At 36.7% G+C, this 18,006-nt stretch overlaps 1 protein-coding gene across 1 annotated transcript in view; it reads left to right on the top strand.

Moving 5' to 3' along the window:
* The window catches only part of tex264b (testis expressed 264, ER-phagy receptor b), a 47,320-nt gene that overhangs the window by 7,173 nt on the left and 22,141 nt on the right, over positions 1 to 18,006 (top strand). The window contains 1 exon segment of the mRNA XM_084100475.1: positions 3,106 to 3,327. Coding sequence (XP_083956601.1) covers positions 3,106 to 3,327 — 222 coding nt within the window.

Below are 18,006 nucleotides of genomic sequence, written 5' to 3'. Positions count from 1 at the left end.
TGCCTCTGAAGAGATGAATAAATGAGTCTGCCTTTCCGAGGTATTTTGGAGTCGGTTTCCCAGAGGACTGCTGTAACACCGTATAACCTCAGTGACATTTCGCACATTTGCCAGAAATTGATTCGACTACTGCTTGACAAGTAAAACGACAAAAGTAAAACACAACCGCTACGCTGACAGTTACATATGCTCATCAGTACTTCTGTCGTCATGTCAGTTCAGTGTCTTGATTTATCTTTTCTCTCCGTATTTCAATGTATACAAGCCTGATTTTCAGATGTTTACCTCAGTCGGGACTAAACACGCCACCCTACGGTTAACCCTCCTTCCTGTACTCACATTGCAACTAAATCCAGTTAGTCTGAATGAGCTTTTCCAGTTGTCGGCAGGAACGTGTGATTTTTGTAGTATGACTTACTGGTGTTTTGATTGGTAGTTTATTGTAATGCGTGGTGTGATGTAGTGGTTAAGGCTCAGTGAAGCCTAAAAGTCATTTGGTTGCTGGTTTGCCATCACCATTTTGCCTTCAAACGAACGAAACAAGACACTCAATGAAAAATAACGTAGGGCCATCGGGAATTGATTGGATTGTAAAATATATATTTTTAGGTTTGTTGCATGGCTTCCATTTCATTCTGTGATCTACATTCAATCAAACTACCTGATAATTGTGATGAATCCACATTATTTTGCAATGTGGAAGTAAGTATTTCCTTTGAATGTGCGAGACTTCCGATTAATTTGCCGGTATAGGTAAATAACTACAAAAATAAAGTACAGTAAATAGTAGAAATATTTGCGCTACAAATCAGTGTGTTTATGATTGTTAAGAAGATCAAATACCATTATAACAAATAGCTTGCGAGCAGCAATGGGGTTTACAATATAAACTAATAAAAATAACTAATAATAGAAGTATACAGTAGTATACTATTATTCTGGGAGCTTAGTTTTCACATACAGTAGTAAATCTTTTATATTTTTGAAACGTTTAAATTTATTTTATTTTTTTAGTGCTGTCAAATCAATTAATCGCGATAAATCGCAGGTAACAAAAGTTTGTGACTGTTTATAATATATGTGTGTAATATATTTATGTGTGTGTGTGTGTATACTATATATACTGTATATCCATACATATATTTTGTGTACACACAAACATTCACACACATACATATATATGCACACACACACATATTATATAAACACAAACTTGAATGTTAGATGCGATTAATCGCAATTAATCTATTTGACAGCCATAATTCTTTTTTTATGTTTTTTTATGTTTTGGAATAACATGCACTAATGAATTGTTGTTTCGGCTCCCCTACAATATTTGACATCATGTATAAAAAAAAAAAGAAACTTTGACAAAACTGTTGACAGAACATGGTCTCTGGCAATCCAGAGTTTTTGTTGTTGTGATCTCATTTATTTATAATCTAATGCCGTGTTGGGAGAGACTTAGTCACAATCTGTGTCAAAGCCTCTGAGCAAATGAAGGCTTAGTGACAGGCCAGTCTGTTAAAACACACTCCCCGTGAGCAACACCTGCTGGGAGCGCACCAGGAAACAAGACCTCCCGCAGACCTGGGCCGCAGAATGCTCCTGCTGTGAGTAGACTACTCGAAGAATTACAAAGAGTTATGCTGTAGAACGACTGCACACATGAAGAAAAAACTCAAATCAGTTTAACTCATCTGGTTATCTGCTTTTCTGACTGATGTTTTATCTGACTGGCAGTGCAATTTATTCCTGGAAGGCTCGGCAGGAGGCCGAAAGTGACCCAGAAGACTACGAGATGAATGAACACTTTCCTCCAAATGAAAGGATGGATGTTCTGTGAACTCTTGCAGTCTCTTTTCTAAACAGACCTTCATCTGTCACAGTCTGTCTTCAGCGACCTAACCCTCTTCCCTCCGAATCCTCGAGGGACCTGAACCCCACGCTGAGACTGGGTCGTACAATCCATCTCCCCGGTGCCCTCATTTGCAAGCGTATATGCCTTCAGTTGGTAAAAGGAGGCGTGCATGAAAAGTGACTGTTCGGGCATCTGTCCACACTGGTCTTGAAGCTGCCAAACACTATGCAGCATCTTATCAAACTATTAGCTTCGTTGTTGTTTTTTCGCCACACAATGCCACCTGCTCATGCAACTCCATCTAATCCTGTGTTTATATGCTTTTTCAGCCGTGGCTTTGTTTATTCTCATTAAGCTAGCTTTTCCTTTGTGACTCACTGAATCATGGACACGCTCCCTGTTGTCTTTGAACACAACTCCGCAAGCAAGAGTGAGGGAGTTTTTCTGCTTATTTGTTGCGTAAGATAAGCCTTGTGAGAGGTGTATGGCTCTTTTTGCTGGTTACTGCAGCAGTTGATGGGTTTTAATGGGGTTGGGAAAGTTTTTTTGTGGATATGCTGTTTGGGAAGATCAGTGTTTGTTGGCAAGAGAAGTGTTTATTGTCTTTGATATAAGCCTGCTTTATTATTAATGATATTTGAAAAGGTTTTTTAAGCTCACCAAGGATGCATTTATTTGATCAAAAATACAGGAAGAAAAAAAAAACAGTAATATTGTGAAATATTATTATAATTTAAAATAACTGTTTTCTATTTGAATATATTTGAATATATTATTCCTGTGATGCAAAGCTGAATTTTCAGCATCATAACTCCAGTGTTCAGCGTCACATGATCCTTCAGAAATCATTCTAATATGCTGATTTGAAACCAGTTGTGCTTCTCAATATTTTGTTTCTTAACCCTTCATTAACGGTCACTTTTGATCAATTTCATGTATCCTTGCTGAATAAAAGTATTCATTTCTTTTTTTTTAAATCTTAAATGAGTGGGCTATATATCCTGCTAACAATGCATTTAATTTGAAATGCTTGATTATACTATGACAAGATTATTTGAATTACTTCTGCAATATTGTTCATGCATTATTTACTGTACATCTTGCAGTGCTTTTATCTTGTCATATTTTCTTCAGTATGTTTAATTATTGTAATGGTGTGTCTTTTTCATTATTGTCTTCATTGATGAAATAAAAACCTTTCACAAGATTTACACTGGTTCTACTCTCCGAAACGTGTTTTGTAGGTTCCAGCACAGAAGTGTCGCTATGCTGTAGGCAGTATTTTGAGTGAAGGTGAGGACGGACCCAATGAGGACCAGCAGCAGCTGTACGAGAAGCAGGGTTTTCGGGTTTTCTCTTTCCCAGAGGTTACACATGTTGTCACGGCCTCCTTCCCTCACCGAACCCCTCTCTCTATTTTCCTGGGGGTGCGGAGGGTCTATCCACAGTTGAACTACTACATCAAGGTAACTTGCTCTTCTTCATCATTCACCAAATGCCTGTTCTCTAAAATTCAAAGCTTTACAACTTCACTTGAATGCTGTGTTTGTGCAGTAACTTTGCTATTGCTTAAATTAGGTGTGTTTTATTTAAGTCGTCCTTATGTGTGATTGATTCTGACAGCGTTCTTCTGTTTCCTTCAACATGAGTGGTGTATTGGCGTGTAGCGGTTGTGAGGGAATGAAAGCTGAGTTTGTTAGTGTTTTTGGACTCTATCGAGAAGGATGGAGACAGTAATTATTAAGCAGTAGATTTAATCATAGCAATTAAGGACAAAGAGAGAGAAGTGCAGGGGATGAGGGCAAAGACAGCAACAAATGAGAGTTGCAGGACTACGAATTGGGAAGGAGGAAAATGGAGAGATGGTGCATAAGGACAGAAAGGTTTGGTGTTAAAGAGAAAGCTGTTTTTGAAAACATCTCAGAGTAAAGATGCACACTCAAAAGTTATGTATCGTTCTTTGATTAGGGGTAAAGAGAAGTCTGAAATACCTTTGCAGAGATATACTGTTAGCAAATATCCCGACTGAGAGCAGCATATTTAGATGAATATGTAAATATGTGCTGCACGCTTTCTTCTCAATAACAAAATAAACACACAACAAAAATGACAACGGTGAGAAAACAGAAGTTAAGAAAGCATCCGATCAAACCGATGTGCATATGTTTGCACCAGCTCTCCATTTTGAGTCAAGTCACGTCACGCTTATTTATATAGCACCTTATAGAATGGATTGCTTTAAAGCAAGCAGCTGTACAGTGTTAAACATGAAAAAGTAGTCTGTGTTGCTTTCATTTAGAATTACAGATAAAGCATCTTTGACTTTTTTACTCGCTCTGACTTCGACGGACTGAACAGAACAGAGAAGATTACTACGTCAAGGAAGGCGGAGCTTCAGAGCACACATACCTATTACATAATCGCTATGGACCAATGGTATTTTGAAAGTGTTTGCAAGTCGGAGCAAACTTTTCCGGGAAAAGCTGTTTCGAACTCCCGAAATGAACTCTAAATGAATGTGGTGCTCAAATGGGCAATGCAAGTTTGAGTCATTTCCCGATACCACTCCTCCCCAGCCCCGTCCCCCCCCAACTTTATTTCAACTAGATTTCTTAAACAAAACTATTTTTTATTTTTTTTACATTGCAGAAAATTTGTGCTGTGCAAGCCTAATCACTGGCTTGTTGCTAAGGTCTTGTCAAGGTGTTCTAAGTTTTTTTAGAGGCAATTTTAATGGCCATCACATTTTCTCCATATTTTTGGCACCATTTGTGTGCGTGTGTGTGTATGAGCCTCCTCAACTCTCCCCACCATCTGCCCTGATGCAGCCTCAGTGTGAACGCAGCCAACAGACTCATGCTCCTTCAGCCTTTAGATCTGTCTGCTCAGCTGTTAGATTACTTATCTCCTCCTGTTTGAGTCCTTCCCCTTGCCTTTTTCATGCATGTTTACTTTCTGTCCCTTATAGAAATCTTGATACCATCAACTTGCAGTTATAGGCTTAAGAAAGTCTGAAGAACATCTGTGTAGACCAACTGGAGTTAAATGCTGAAATTTATTATCTCAACCACTAGGGATCATCATTATATTAAATTATTCTGTTTGGAAATTGTTTTAGTAAGTATGGGCTAAGACCAAGCTTCAGATTATTTAAAACCTCTTTAACATTATTCTAGTAGATGTCTGTGGACTTTAATGTGTCTTGTGTTAAGTGAAGCACTTAATTTGTAGTTGCCTCAAGAAGATCTATTGATGCAGTGTGAAAGACTTTCAAGAAAAACTGAGATTGTATTTAAGATTGTATTACATGTCTGAATACTCTGTTATTAATTATTAACGTGGGCTTCCTTATACAATGTTGTTTTTCTTGAATGAGTGCAGCAAGAAGTTAGCTGTGGAATTATGGAGGATTTGGCTTGTGCGTGATTCTCTCAGAATTGAGAATGTGAGAATTGAGAAATGGATTTTCCAGAAAGATGGACTACAGATGAGTTAAATAATTTCTATATTAGGGATGTGCATGCACTACTATTCAAAAGTTTGGGGTTGGTAAGTCTTTTATGCTCAAAAAGGCTGCATTTATTTGATCAAAAACACAGTTAAACAGTAATATTGTGAAATATTATCACAATTTAAGTTTTTTATTTTAATGTTTTAAAAAGTCATTTATTCATGGGATGTGACACTTAAAGGGATAGTTCACCCAAAAATGTTGTTCCAACCCCGTAAGACTTTCGTTCATCTTTGGAACACAAATTAAGATATTTTTGATGAAATCTGAGAGCTGTCTCACTCCTCCATAGGCTTCTATGGGAATCGGAACTTGCTTGGCCAGAAAAGTGTTTAAAGACATCGTTAAAATAGTCCAAGTGACTACAGTGGCTCAACCACAAGTTTATCAAGCGACGAGAATACTTTTTGCGCTCAAAAACAACAAAAATAACGACTTTATTCAACTTTTAATTTTCGTCTTTGTGGGCCTGAATGAACTCACGTAGTGTAACAGTGCAGCGCGTCTGGGTTGTACTTCACTATTGGCCGACGCTGGTCATGTGTGTGATGCGAGTGACGTACAACACAGAAGCTGTTACACTACGTGAATTCATCTTTCCTGATTAAATTCCTTAGCTAAAGCACTGTTTGCAGCTAAGAATTTTAAAATATAAAAAATATAAAAACAAACAGTTCAACGGATCACACTAATGCACTAGCTGCTTGTTCATGGTCTGTTTCTCTATCAAAGTCTTTGCTTCAATATGCTGTCGTGTAGCATGTTCAGCAAGTGAGGAGGACAAAACTTTCTTTTTGATCACATCAAGCATCTCCGACAGCCACAACTCTTTTGAATAAAACCCGAGATTCAGATCCAACGTGCCTTTGTTTACGTTACATAACCCAATTCATACAGTATATCAACATATTGTACATTGCATATGCATCAAATCACGAGAGAGCCGCGGATACCCGACCCTAATCGACACCTAGGAGCCTGCCAAACAGAGTTTTTTCTAGCGCCAACATTCGTTCTGCTCTCTTGATGCATCACAGTCACTCTTAAATATATCTTTTAGAAGTGAATTTCCATTTTAAACAGCCCTCTCTTTTTACTTCACCAGCAAAAGGCAAATATTTCTCATCATGAATAATCCATGACAGAGGCCGTCTGTCCGTAGGTTGTGTGGGCTGCGGATGATTGAACTTCGCGTACAGTAAGAATGAGTAATTTGAAGGCAGTTGGTGATGTGAGACGGAAGGTTGGTCCTCTCTTGTTCGTGGGCAGATTGCACAGAGACGCTTCTAATTCCGACTGGGACAGTATAAGGGAATCCCTATGGCAACCAGACCCATTTCTGGAGAGGTCGTTCAAGTGGGAACCTTGGTCTGCTTTCTTTGTGTTTTATAATGTGCAGTAAAGTAACATTTTGATATCGCATGACCAGAAAATATAATTCTCCACCCTTGATTTAACAGAATTGTGCATGCTTTTTAGTCACAGTTACTTGCTAAGGCCAGCATCACTATTACTGTTCTTAAGCTTAAGGTTTATGGATTTAAACAAACCTATAACACTAACTGTCTGAACTTTTCCATGCAATTAAGTAAAACCTTTTCAACACAGAGGAATCTTATTGAACCGATTTGTTGCAGTGTTGTATGATTTCATGTTATGCGTACTAGATACATTCAAAGATTTAAATGTATAACTATATTTTAAAATTGAAATGTATTTTTTAAGTTTAAATTTAAAAATTTAAAAATTAATGTTCAGGATCTGTATTTCTGTACAATTATGGACAATTACAATTATTCATATTTAGTCAACTGAAAAATGTTTGCAAATGTAAAATGTTTAATTATTTACAGCAAATAATAATGATAATAATAATAAATCATGACAAATTGTTGAATTTGCTCAATAGAAAATACATTTTTGGCAAGTTTAAAAAATCCTATAAATTTTGCGTTGGAGGATGGACCCAAGGAATTTTTTTACTTTAAATATGTTAAATTATCTTCAAAAATGTTTCCAAAAAAACCTCACCACACACGTTCTCACTAGACATGCGTGACTTGTTCCATATCAATTCAAGCTCATATTGTCATTTGATGCAGACAACCCATTAACAACCGTTTCTGATGCGCTGACCTGAGTTTAGCACTTCCGGGAATCATAACACCCGTCAGACATCCTGACAGCATAGAGAACAAGCTTTCACATCAATCGTATAACACACACACGTCACGCAGAACCTCAGCAGTCCTCATCAAAGGCAGGAAGTGTCTGTCTGGACATCATGATTGAATGAATGGGATCAATATTTGGTCAGTCTTAGCCTTTCATTTTCTCTTACGTGAGTACACAGGAGAAACAGCATCTTTTTTAGACTCTGCTGCTTGCTTCCCTGTTCTCCTGCTGGTCTGTATTGATCCAGGAGGTTCAGGTTACCTGTGCTGAGATAACACTATGCTCATTATGACTTGGTCTTTTCCTAACCTCAGTCCTGCAATATTTCCTGCAATTTGATTTCTTCTCGAGACACAACGGTAGTTCATTGATCCAGATCAAATCTAAAATATATGGTATTAAGGGCAATTGTTTTGTACTTGTTGACAATATTATCTCTCCACTGCAGTTCAGTATTTTGGTAATTATAATCACTCATTATTTGACGTTTTGTTTTCTGGGATAGCTTTAGTCATAAGCGCTGAAAATCATAATTAATTATTTTAATATGTCATTGTTTATGTTCAAAATGTTCTTTTGTGAGAGTAAATCACTGAACTGTGTTGTTTTGTTTTGTCTTAGTGTTGCAGAAGCCATAATGAGGATACGCTTGCTGTTAAAATGGCTCGTTCCAGTTATATTCCCTATTATAATGGGAATCTTTAAAGTAGCAAGCACATATTCAAGATTGAACCCTCCTAATTAAGGCTTCATTATTCAAGATGCGAACTGTGAAAATCAAGACTAAAGAACAGAAAAAAGTGTATTATTAGATGTTCCACTATAGGCACTGTGTGAAAATTTAAATGATCAAGAAATGCCAAGTAGCATAATAGTGACCCAGTTGCAATGTGGGAAGAAAAAATAATTTGTTGGACCAGCAAAAGTTCTTTTGCCAAAAAATGAGTGTGGTGCAAATCTAACACCTCAGAAAACACTACTTACTGTGAAATATGGTGGAGTTAGCATCATGTTGTGGGGTGGCTTTTCATTATCTGGGACTAGGTGTCTTGTTAAAACAGAAGGAAAAAACGAATGGTGAAATATCCTGGAAACTTTTGCAAGATAACCTAGATAAACTGACTCTTGGGCGAAAGTTCATTATCTGCACTGGATGAATAGTGGCTGACAGACAGTCCAATTCGAGAATCTGTTGCACTATTTGAGAAATCCAGTGCACAGGTGACATTTGACTAACTAGAACAACTGTTGCAACTTTGAGCCAAAGTTACATCTGAACTATGTTAAGTTGATTTAAGGCTAACTCCTGAACTGTCAGAATACTTCAATTGAGTATTTTATAACATACAACGTCACATTAAAGTCAGCTTGAAATAAAACTGATGGGTTAGTTTGCCCAGAAATTAAAATTGATCATTTACTCACCCTCATGTTCTCCAGAAGAAAGAAAGTCAACATGTGGAACAACATGTGTGTGCTCTTGTGAAAAAGAAGTGAGCTTAATTGTATTGAATGTGCATCTTAAGTGTACACTTTTGTGACTGTTTAAGTAAGTGCTCTTTGTAATAATGTCAAGTTTGACCTTAAAATAAAGTTTTACCTCGTGTTGACTAACATGCTAAAGCACATGTGAAGTACTTGATTATTCAAGATTATTCAATATTACATTTAGCTAACTAAAGTGAATGTATTTTAAATTTCTTAAATTGCTACTTCATCATTACAAAAGACAAATATATAACACTTTATTTTAAGGTGACGTAGTTACACACAGCCACGTGTACTTACTATAGTAATAAAAGTAAAGTATGCATAATTACAAGTAACTAACCCTAAGCCAAACCCTAACCGTAACTTTAATATTACTCAGTACTTATTTGAGTTAGTACAATTTAACTGCGTCACCTTAAAACAAAGGGTTACACTCTATTTTAAGGTGTCATTGTTACAGTGTAATTATACAAGTACTGAGTAATATTAAGTAACTATGTATGTACTATAGGGTTAGGGTAGGATTAGGATTTGGTTGAAGGTTAATTGCATGTAATTATGCATCATTTACTGTTATTACTATGGTAAGTACATGTAACATATGTAACAAATAAAGTGTTACCAAATAAAGTGTAACCATATATTTAAATACACAACACAAGCTTCAACAGAAATTGCGTTTAAGTACATTTTAGTTTATTATAAATGCTTGTCAGTACATTCAGCACTACACTTTAACCATATTTCAAAAGACATTAGAAGTAATTATGAAATTACATATCAAGATGTACTTAAATAAACTTAAAGTTCACCAAATTGCATTTAATATACATTTAAACTATAATAAATTTTCACTTGATAGCAATTAAGTGTCTGGAAAATTACATTCAGTTTTCATTTCTTAATTTTTAATTATTTTCAAGTATATTATTTCCATAATAAGTACTCTTTTTAAAAGTATACTAAAGTGTAAAAAAAAACCTTGCATTGAAAACCTCAATAAACAAGGTGTTGCATGTAATGTCGTCTGCTGTCTCCTGCTTGATTGTTGTTAGGTTGTCATGAACTCCCACCTCAAACTACTCAATATTCTTGATCGTGTGCGCAACTGTCTGCCTTGTCATCTGGAATATGCATTGCGATGTCTGATAGTCGGTACATCAGCACTTGGAATGTCAAATACTTTTGCTCTGATCAGAATTTTTATACTTTTCCCATTGTACCACACATTTATGTCTTGTCTATCTGTGTCCGCCTCTCCATCTCTGTGTCCCTCTCCATCCTTCAGCATTAAGTCCACAATCAAAGTGGGCATGAACTTCTTGGACCAGGAGAAATGCTCTTCCAAATGCCACAGTGACATTTTAGCTCAAAAGCTCCCCCGAAAGATTATTAGAGTAGGATGACAACATGAACCAAACCTTCCCACTGTTTGCTTACAAAAAAGCTCCATGTTTGATAATCTCCTATTGTCACGCTGCAGGAGAGATGCGACATATTTTTTGCAGCCTTTCCTCAATCCACACAAAGTGTGAGCTTCTACAAGGAAAAGTTTAATTAAGATTAAATTCCCTTCCAGGATGTTTTATTGGCATCAAGTTTAGATAGAATTGACAACCGGGTGTCATGCTGTGTTTTCACAGTCTCAGTTGCCTGGTTTCTTAATTAGCTGTTTGGTATTTCAGGTGAAGGGGTGTCATATTAGCAGAACGTGTGATGAATTTACAAAAGCTACTTGTCTAGCCTGCTCTTCTCTGAATTTACCCCCTAAATAAATGAAGCAACTGCTTTTTTTTTTTGTTTATAACACTTCAGAGAGCAAGAAATAGAACTTTTAAAGGCTAACTTCACTGATTTGCAACCAGAATTGTTACAATGTCAGTAGTATTTAAATGAAAACGTGCACTCTTTTTCTGTTTCCTGCACCGATTTATCCCTGTTTATTTGTCAGCAAAAGTATTTTGAGAGCTCCAGTGCTTTCGTGAAAAAACTACAGACCATACTTCTGCATTTTTGTGTCCCAATGCATTATGGGCGTTGAAGTTTTCCTAAACCTTTTTGGTAAAAGGGAACATCGTAGCCATTTTTCTCTGTTTTGTCTAGTCATGTAGCACTTTTTTATTTTTTTTATTCCCTTTGTACTGCATAGACAGCAAAGTTTTAATCAAAGCCAATCTTGCCAGCGGTGAATTGCCCCTTTAAGTGCCGTTTGATCTTATTGAAGGATGTGCACTTAATGCGTTTCTAATAATGCCCCTAAACACAACCGGTCAGCAGCAGAATTGAAAGCCTTAAAGCCATTGTACTGAAACAAAATTGAGTTCTACCACTAAATTAAAATTACCATAATCTGTAAGTTAGTTTTACACTGTATAGATTTAAAAACCATTAATCAATCAGTCATGGAACAGCTTTGAAGGTATTTCAGTCTGAACAGATCTTCCTTGATGAATAATTTATTTAATCTTAAATAAACAAATAGATTTTTTAAATTAAATAAATATAAATAAATAGATTTATTTATTTATTTATTTATTTATAAAGAATTTATTTATTTTATTTATGTATTTATATATTTATTTTAATAAATAAAACAAAATCAAACATTTTATTGTCTTATTTAAATTTTTCCAGTCAAAACTGTTGTTTTTACTGAAGAAAGTTACAGAAATAAAAAAATATTATATTAAATAATTGTAATCTAATATATTTGTTTATTTATTTATAAAGAATTTATTTAATTATGCATTTATTTATTTATTTTAATAAATAAAACTCTAAATCAAAAATGTCATTTTTCCAGTCAAAACTGTTGTTTTTACTGAAGAAAGTTACAGAAATAAAAAAATATTATATTAAATAATTGTAATCTAATATATTTGTTTATTTATTTATAAAGAATTTATTTAATTATGCATTTATTTATTTATTTTAATAAATAAAACTCTAAATCAAAAATGTCATTTTTCCAGTCAAAACTGTTGTTTTTACTTAAGAAAGTTACAGAAATAAAAAAATATGATATTAAATAATTGTAAATGTATTTATTTACCCATACATTCATGTATGTTGTTTATTCATTTATTGTTCATCTATCTATATTTCTGTCTGTCTAGAAGTGTCAGAGGAAACATGTCAGCCTACATAAAACTATAAGGTTGAGCCCCACTGATCTCAAATGATCCTTCCCAATTTTCTTGAACGAGTTGAATTGGATCATACTAATTACATAAAGGCTTTATGATTATTAAGTTGTTTAGTAGTTATTTAATAATCATATTTATTCTGACTGAAAGTGTCTGTTGAGCTGCATTGTAAGGATGCTGTTCACAAGATTGTTAGAGGTGCCCTCAGCATCCGCAGAGACTCTGCACAGCTGTTGGACTTGAGGGCATTTTTGGGCACCCTGCAGGCCTGAGCCAAGATCATTGCTGGTAAAGGGCACAGACGGATACATGGAAAACCTGAAAGGTTGACTGGATAGTAGGTGTGTATGTATACTGTGTGTATTGACATGGCTGGCCTTTACCGCTGCCAGTGTTTGTGTGTTTCCCTCTAGACGCTCCTCTGCCCACTCAGCCATATGGCCTTCCTGACCACAAGCCAAAGCTGATTGTGACCCATGACTAGACTCTCTAATGTGGCTGAGAAGACGCAGCACACACACACATCACGAGAGGAGTGTATTTTTATAGTTTGCTTCCAGGTGCAGACAGCGACACTTATTTCTAATTTGTGCTTTGAATCGTTTGTTTGTTTTCTGTTCTTTTTTTCCCCAGCTGTCACCGCCTGTGGCTTCGCTGTTCCCCCCGTGTCATGAAATATTCATTAGTTTGCTTCCTCTGTCACCTTATATTCCTTGCTGAATCATTAACACTCATTACTCTTGAGCATTGGATATTTAAATCAGGCAGATGGGCTTTTTACCCTTACCCCCAATTTCCACCAGATGCGGAACGGCTGCGGAACGGCTCCGCTGCGTGACAGCTCCGTGTTCCGTCGTCCGTCAATACCCACCAGGTCCGGATTTGTTGCGGAACGGCTGCGGTCATGACTGACAGCTGAAGTCACAAGGACCCACGAGATCTCGCAAATTCACGTATGATCGCGCGATATAAGTGCTGAATTGCTGCGGAGCTCTCCGGCATCCGGCAAAAATAGAAGCTCTGCGTATCTGCTCCGGAGGGCTGCGGATCGCCGGAGTCGGAACGCAGCTGTACCGCATTCAGTGGAAATACACTCATTGACTTTAATGGAAACCTATTGACTCCGCCGCCGTGCCGGAGCCGTAACGCAGCCGTAACGCAGCCGGTGGAAATTGGGGGTTACAGAAAACTACTGTGGTTGTACCATGGCACTCAATGATTACCATATTAATATACCATGGTATTTAGGTTTGTATTTCAAATACCATGGTACTTTTTTTGTGTGTGTGTGTGTACATGTTTTTCTATCCCAGTGGGGACTTAAACCTGAATGCACACAGACTCATGGGGCCTCGTGTCACTGTGGGTACACAAGCTTATTAATCATACAGAATGAGTTTTATTGAAAATGTAAAAATGCAGAAAGTTTTGTGTGATAGGGTTAGTGTAAGGGGACAGAATACAGTTTGTACAGTATGAAAACCATAAAGTCTATGTAGAGTCCTCACAAAGATGGTGAACCAGACGTGTGCGCGCATGTGTTTTCAAATTGCTAATTGGCATAGGATGTTCACATTTTAACATTGTTCTCATTGTATTTTAACATTATATTGCACAGAGATTGCTCATGAGACATAGGGACTTCAGGGATATGATTTAGTTTTAACTTTGTCTTGGATGTTTCCCCTAAAATCTTATGTAACACTATAAATGTGTTTACTGTCACTTTTAAAGGCACAATATGTAAATTTTTTGCTTTAAAAATAGCAAAAATCACTATATCTATGTTATATATATATATTTTTTTAGTTGTGTACTTACATTATCCCGACTGTTTCCAACAACTTTCAAACCAGAAGAAATTTGTAATTTAATTCGAAGACACGTCCCGTTTCTTTATTTCCGTTTTGTCGCAGTCAATGGCGTCATATCCGCGTTGTCCCTGGTTTCTGCCCGTGCTGCCATAGCGACCAGAGCTATGAACCAGAGCCCTCTGATAGTAACCAAAGCGACAGACGTGGACAAATGTGTAGTTCACAATGTCTATTTGCACGCTGTTGTTGTTTCGTTTAAACATTATGGACCATGGCAAGCAGACTTTGGATAAAAAAAGGAGAACTAAAACGAGAATCAATATCAGCGCGGTGTTTTCGAGATGCCGAGAGCTCCCATAGACAGTATATAAACGAGAGCTCCACGTCCGAGACTTCGACCGCTCCTACATGTACTTTATTAAATAGGTGAGCACATTTACATAAAACTAATCAATGTTATATAGTTCAACAATGATAAAATGTTAGAATATGATAAACTGACCTGTGAGTTGTAATCCTGCACTCGCGTGTAGTTCGGTAGAATAAAATGTGCATATTCCTTTTATATCCGCGGGACTCGCGTCACGTGTGGACCTGATAGCTGTCTCTTAGCAATCCCGACCTGCTTCATATCACAGTCATGATAAAAACATCGATGTACTGTATTTACTCACCCATAAACATTATTAGATCGGTCGGCTTGACGTTGACGACAAGATCCATAATTCTTAGCAAATGTTGCGTCATCAAACTACGCCTTTGTTATTGTAAGAGGTTAGCGGAAAAAATTACATACTGTACGTTTAATGAATTTAATGCATCCTTGTGGATAAAATATTAATTTCTTTAACTGACCCCAAACTTTTAAACAATAGTGTATCGTCTACAGCTATTGCATATATTATAAGCTGACATTTTGATAGTATAGCCTACTCTCTAGCTTTGAAGTGTAAGTGTCTAATAAAGGGAATAAGATAATTCTCTCCAAATCTGTGACATTCACATATGTCAGATGTAATTAAAAATCTAGGAAAAGTTGAGAGATCTTATGTAAAAAAAAAAAAAAAAAAGTTCCTAGCAGAGTTGAGAGAGCTGCAGTGTGTGTGTGTGTGTACCCGCCGGGACCGTGCGATATGAGACATTGGTGAGCGGCGGGTGTCTGGTCAGGCCACAAGAGAGAAGCCAACACGTCCCTCTGCCTGGCCTGTTCCATTCCAGCAGTTCAAACATGACTTTTGTCCCAGAGCCTGGGGGAGTCCAGGAACATTTGCGGGAGGTAAATGTCACATTTGAATATGATTGATCAGCCCTCTGTGCGAAAGTGGCTGAGAATTAAGATAAGATGAATCCGAAATTACTACACGAAGGGAGGGGACAGGATGATATTTGCATGGTTGTGCTGCTGAAAATTGATTCTTTTTTTGTTTTTGAAGATTCGAGATGCTTGATGTTGTTATCGTCATGCATTCAATTACAAGGTGGATGAATAATTTTTCTAAACTCAAAGCTGGGGGCTTTTTTTTTTGTCCCGCTTCCCTCAAGGGGTGTGGGTGTTTCAGTCAAGCTGAAAGCAGTGGTATAATTGAGGACCTTAGCGAGTCGACGCATAAGACCAGTAATCTCCCATCAGCTATTGCAGGACACATGAGCAACCCTGAATTAAAGAGGATTTGTGTTTGTAGCATCTGCAGTGACTGTGGAATTAGATGCCATAGAGAGAGTCAAAGCTTTTGATTAGCTTAAATATTTTATGCTAGATGAATGTGTTTTTGGCTATGTGCCAGTGTGAGGTGAGAAAAGATGAAGCAAGCTTGCTGATATGTCTTAAAATGGCGTGCTGGAGGCGGTCAAGCTGTGGCTGGAGGAGTGTGTGTAGGAGGGATTGTGTGCGTGTGTGTGGTCATCGAGGTGTAAATGAAACCACTCTGACCCATGAGGTGAAAATTAACTAGGTGTTCTTGGCTTGTTGTAGAGTCTGGTTTTGGCTTTTTCCGCCTCTGTGTTTATCTTTCGTGAACTTTCTCCCTCTGGTTTCCTTTAGCCAAATCCCGGCTGGATCAGTCACACCTCTAGAGTGTTGACCGGATTCCTGTACAACCGGTTTGAAGAGCTAAGAGGATTCTGGGATTCGCCCTGTGTTCCCAACCACCTTCCACATTAGTGCAAAATATTAAAATTTCAATTTTTATGTGTTGCTAATTAGACCTTAATAGGCATTACGTACTGTTTCAGGCATTCTTTACTGTTTCTGTTGCGTATGACAAATTTGTTGCATCCTTGGCATTGCATTAGCATTATTATTCTTCTATGGCCAGGTCAGTTTGTAACAGTTTGGAGGGAATCTTGCCGAGAAAGTTAGCTAAAATCAAATTGTTTTACATTTCAAGTGTTTTGGTTCAGTAATTTTTTTTAAATGTATTTTGTAAAAAAAATAAAATAAATGTATACAGCAAAGATGCATACAATTTATTGAAAGTGACTGTAAAGGCATTTGTATCGCTACAAAAGATTTCTATTTTGAACTTTCTATTCGTCAAAGAATCATAAAAAATATATCGCGGTTTACACAAAAATACTTAGCTGCACAACTGTTTAAAACATTGATGATAATAATAAGAAGTTTCTTGAGCAGTAACTCAGCATATTAAAATGATTTCTGAAGGATCATGTGACACTGAAAACTGGAATAACGATACTGAAAATTCAGCTTTGATCACAGGAATAAATTACATTTTAAAATACAGGGTGGGCCATTTATATGGATACACCGTAATAACATGGGAATGGTTGGTGATATTAAAGTCCTGTTTGTGGCACATTAGTATATGTGAGGGGGCAAACTCCTCAAGATGGGTGGTGTGTACTAATATATACTAATGTGCCACAAACAGGACTTTAATATCACCAACCATTCCCATGTTATTACGGTGTATCCATATAAATGGCCCACCCTGTATATTCAAATATAAAACAGTTATTTAAAATTGTAAAAATATTTCACAATATTACTGTTTTACAGTATATTTGATCAAATAAATGCAGCCTAGGTGAGCATTAGAGACATTTTTCAAAAACAATAAATAAAAACTTGCTGACCCAAAACTTTTGAACGGTAGTGTCAATAATAATATCCAGTTTGTGTTTCTGTTCTCAGAGATGATAGAGAGAGGAACTATTGTTTAAAGGTAGTAAACAAATCATTAGTAAGCAGTGCAACAATCCCCTATTAAGGATGAATGGGTAGATTTTATTTATTTTCAACAAAGGCATTTTCCAGACATACTGATTAACTTCCAAGATAACAATATGTCCCTTCTTCTTCTTCTTCTTTTTATTAATGTCTTTGATGTCTTCTAATTCAAAGCCTTCTAGTTGTTTCTTGTTTCGTCAAAGTTTCTAAAACATTTGGGTTTGTGAAAGTTGACTTTAAGATTGTCAGCTTTGTTTTGTCTCGGTAAGGTCACCGTGATCTTTCATTAGACATGACATCCTTTACTCAAAATCTGACCTTTCTATTGTGCGAAAAATAACAAAACTGGTTTTTAGATCCAAGTCAAAGCAACTTCGAGGTAGCTGTCTTTCATCTATGGTTAAGAGAAATTTAATTGCTGGGGTTAATTGGAGGGCTTCCCCATTAGAAATGTAGGCTATTGTGAGTTTGAGTAGCCCATGTTGAAGACTGGATTCGCTCAGTAATGATATGCACTGATTGGGATTCCTTCTCTTTCTCTCTCTCTCAGATTAAAAAAAAAAACCTCCCTAATGATGGATTTTCTCATCAGATCTGTGTCTTCGGATGCTTCCCTCTCTCCCATCCCTTTTCTCTTTGGAATATCAAAGGATCTAATCTCCATGGAAATCTTTCCGAACGTTTCCTTGGTAACCATGGAGTTTCACATGGCTTAGATTCTCTTGTCTCATTTTTTAATTTATAACTTTTTTCTTTGGAGGTTGTGAAAGTGATATAGTTCATGAAGTAGCCTTCGTGAAAATGAGCAAAAATGTCAG

The sequence above is a fragment of the Abramis brama genome (assembly GCF_963993115.1).
Source record: "Abramis brama genome assembly, chromosome: 23".
Classification (NCBI taxonomy): domain Eukaryota; kingdom Metazoa; phylum Chordata; class Actinopteri; order Cypriniformes; family Leuciscidae; genus Abramis; species Abramis brama.
Note: the sequence above shows the minus strand (reverse complement) of the source record. Positions and strands in the feature narration are given on the sequence as shown.